Source organism: Loa loa (genome assembly GCF_000183805.2).
Source record: "Loa loa unplaced genomic scaffold supercont3.87, whole genome shotgun sequence".
Classification (NCBI taxonomy): Eukaryota; Metazoa; Nematoda; class Chromadorea; order Rhabditida; family Onchocercidae; genus Loa; species Loa loa.
In genome coordinates, this window is record NW_018108267.1 from 61,778 (window position 1) to 65,669 (window position 3,892).

At 28.9% G+C, this 3,892-nt stretch overlaps 2 protein-coding genes across 2 annotated transcripts in view; both read right to left on the bottom strand.

The window, feature by feature from the left end:
• The window catches only part of LOAG_14786 (hypothetical protein), a 4,437-nt gene extending 2,641 nt beyond the window's left edge, over nt 1-1,796 (bottom strand). Inside the window, exon 1 of the mRNA XM_020448856.1 lies at nt 1,603-1,796. The gene's annotated coding sequence lies outside the window, so the exon portion shown is untranslated. The remainder of the gene's footprint in view (nt 1-1,602) is intronic.
• Nucleotides 1,797-2,151: 355 nt separating this feature from the next.
• Nucleotides 2,152-2,947, bottom strand: LOAG_09467 (hypothetical protein). The gene is made up of 3 exons (XM_003144994.2): nt 2,769-2,947; nt 2,529-2,668; nt 2,152-2,367 (listed from the first exon to the last, which is right to left on the bottom strand). The coding sequence occupies exons 1-3, from the start codon at nt 2,920-2,922 to the stop codon at nt 2,251-2,253; spliced, it is 411 nt and encodes a 136-aa protein (XP_003145042.1). The 5' UTR covers nt 2,923-2,947; the 3' UTR covers nt 2,152-2,250.
• Nucleotides 2,948-3,892: the final 945 nt, after the last annotated feature.

Below are 3,892 nucleotides of genomic sequence, written 5' to 3' on the forward strand. Positions count from 1 at the left end.
AATAACAACGACAATAACAACAACAACAACAACAGACAACAACAACAACAACAATAACAACAACAACAACAACAACAACAACAACAACAACAGCAACAACAACAACAACAGCAAGTAGCAGCAACAGCAACAGGAAAAGATTTCTTATGAAGTTGTCACAGTTGAAATCGTTTTAATCAACAAACATGAAATATTTTGATGGAATATGTTATTTTAAAGAAAAAGTGAAAAGAGAAGATATTAGATATTAGGGATTAATTGTGGAAGAGATTGAAAACAGACAAACATTTGAGATATGTCAGGTGGCCTAATCTCATTCAGTACATATGGCCCAAATCAAGATTTATGATTCAAATCGTAAGTTGCAACTTGTCAATCTTTCAAAAGCAATATATACCTTTACTTCCTATACAAATGTTGACAGAGAGAGCATATAGAATATATATATGTATGTCTGTCTGTCTATCTGTGTGTATCAGTATGTGTCTGTGTGTGTGGGTGTATGTTATTAATTTCAAATAAATGTATTTTACAAGAGATGTGATGAAATCATTGCATATTTTTTTTCACCCATATTTATCAGTTGTTATCATCATTTATCAATAACTGTATAAATTCATCCAAAATCCATTATATGGTTATTCTCAGTGAGATTAAATCAATAGCATTCACATGCAAAATGCTAACATTATAGCCATTGGCTAAAGCATATACAAATGTCATAATGATAGAAAAAAAAAGAAAGAAAGAAGTTTAAGATTTAGGTTGTAATTAAAACATAATGAAGATATTATATCAATCTTCTATTAAGTTTATTTCACAGATAAACTCTTTGTTGTGACAAATGTTATAATCTTTTAATAGCATACTTGGTATATTTAATAAATTCACAAGCAACTTTTTTTTTTCCAAATAAAATGATTAAATAGAAACATTTCCAAAAGATGTTTATTAACATTTATTTCACAGATCATTCATATCTTCACTTCTCATAGCAGATATCTCAGGAAAATTTAAGCATTCCCTTTGGAATTTAAATATCGCAGAGAGTTTCAAATTTAATATTTAAGAATCAGGAATGCTCTGATTCTATGTCAACAAGAAATCTAAGGATAAAGTTGAATCCCAATCCAAAATAAAATGATGAGTTTAGGCATAAAGTTGTTTTAATTTATGTATAAATGTTTGTATATATTTTTTCCATTTGTATTGCAAGCAGTCATAAATATGAATAATTTTAAATTTCCCTTTCTCAATAAATCAACACATTTCATCTTTAGCTTATCACTATGATCAAAAATCATCCTTACATACAAATTTTGAAGTATAATTTTTTCCAACAATTGCTAATTTATAATATTGTATATAAATGAATACAATTCAGCTTATATCTTCTTTAAAACCTAAAAAGAAAAAAGAAAAACTCTTATTCGCAAAGCATGGAAATTCTTTTTATAGTTTTCTCGAACGATCAGTCATCATTGTGAAATTATCAGGTAAGTGTAGAATCTACGAAAGCACTATTAATCCTTATCAAAACCCATGGATACAGTAATTCAAGTTGTGAAGTAATTTTCAAATTAATATTAGTAATAAACGAACCAGTAGTAGTATTCAAGAATTATCCAACGAATCTCGTTTTGACTTTCATACTGATTGAATTCAAATAGACTCCAAGGAGATACCTTTTACTGAGTATGACTTAGTCTTTCAACGAATCGCTGATACTTCAGTAATATGTTAGATCATCTGAATTGAATCAATCATATGAATCTGAAATTAATCCCTCCCAAAGCTGCATATTTTATTATCATCAATATCGTCCTGCTTGACCTTTGCCATTTCCAAATTGAACATGAATTAGGTGTACATTAATGTACATAGACCATCAAAATCTCATTCCTAGGTAATCCGTCTGTTACAAAGAATGATAACTTCAGTTTGTTTGGTGTACGAATCATATTTAGAAGTAGAAATTAATAAATACTGATTATCAGTCATATCAAAAGGAAGATTATTTGTGTACTCCCTTATACCATTTTTATAACTACAAAGGTTAAATTGAAGATGATCATGGTTCTGGAAAAAAAATATCAGTACAGAAGCAAACGTAAATGAAATAGTATAGCATATAGCTTTTTGATTTAACATATTTAATCTTTCACATAGATTTGACCTTTGCTAACAATAGAATTTAATGCTTTTCATTTCTTTACTTGCTTGAAAAAATAATTGTTTCCAAATTTTTTATCAGTGGCACTTCTTTTTTCGCTTCTTGGTAGCAATGGATAAATCGATTAGGCCTAGATTGTATAATTTGCCTTGATATTGTTTCGGTACATCAAAACGATCAGTTATTTCGCATCTCTACAATTAAAATTAGAATTAGAATGGAACAAAGAGTTCCAAAATTATAAGTTGTGTAAAATTTCGAATTTTATACATTAAATTATCAATAACATATGATATTTGAGAGGCTAAAGATCATGTTGGGTGAATGATAAAATGTTATAACTTTTAAATCTTACCACGTCATGAACTCCGTTCTGGCAGAAGTGATATACTTTTAAATAAGGCTCAATATTTCGTATTTCTCTTGCTTGGCCAAATACCTTGAATTGGCCAGAGCTGTTCGTATATGTTGTATTCAATTTGTCATCCGGACCCACTGCAAAACAAAATTTTTAAAAATACTTGTTGAAAAAAGAAAGTTTTTATCTTTCTGATGAGAGAAAGTTTTTATCTTTCTGATGAAATCAAAAACTAACCGGTGTCTGCTTCCCAAAGTTCAACTTTCACGTTAGAATAGTAATTTCGACCACAATTTAATTCACCTATTACTGTGACATTTTTCATTCGCCCAATTAAACCGTATGCAATGGATGAAATGGTTAGTAGTAATAAAAGTTGAGAATGAAGCATTATTAATTATTGAATACCTGAAATTAATTATCAAAAAGTAAATATGAGATTAGATTCATATCCTAAATTGATTTTATTTCCTGAGATAATATCGATCCATCCTGGTAATGAACAGTGAAGGATTAATGCTAAAGAAGTTAGGAATGTTAAGAGTAAAGTGAAAAGAAATAGAAGATGTTTGGAAGAGATTCATCACAAAAAGCGCAAATGTACACACATCTATCTATCTGCCTTAATCATTTTTACACTGATAATGTCAAGGTATGCGACCAATTAACCGATTCAGTGCAAAATAATTTACTGGTTTGTTTCATTCCAGATGAAATAATTTATTGACCTTACTTCAAAAATGACTGTACATTGGTTCAATTGGCTGATGATGATTCATGCATTTCTTTTGAATACTCATTTAATGACAGGAGCACTTTGACATAAAATGACAATGATATAAAATTTGATTATGTTGAAACTCATATGAAGTCATTTCCCATTTTTCATTTAGCTCTTATTGAAAGCACATCCATTTAAACTTAGCGCATAAAATCAGATGGACATTAATCAGGTGAAACATTTTGCAGAAAATACAAAAGATCAATTTTTAAACATAATTATCTAAGAATGGTCATCATTATCATCATTGATCAGCTATTTTTATCATGAATATTGAATGCTAACGAAGAGGTAAGTGCCATTTTAAAATTCATCACCTTGCTGAGACTCCTTTTCTTTTTTTTTTTTTTAAACAACAAACTTCGCTATCATTGAACTTTAGTTGCTAAGAGAAAATTGAAATTGTAAAGAAAGCATTGCTATTAGGCAAATAATTAAAAATGAAAAGCATTGCTTACAAATTTTTGAGCATTTTGCTACACAACTGTTGAAAAACATAAAATGATTTGTTGCAGCAAGCATGATGACTAAGACTCTTCAACAGCTGACACCATTTTAAATTACAATCAAGTGCAAAATT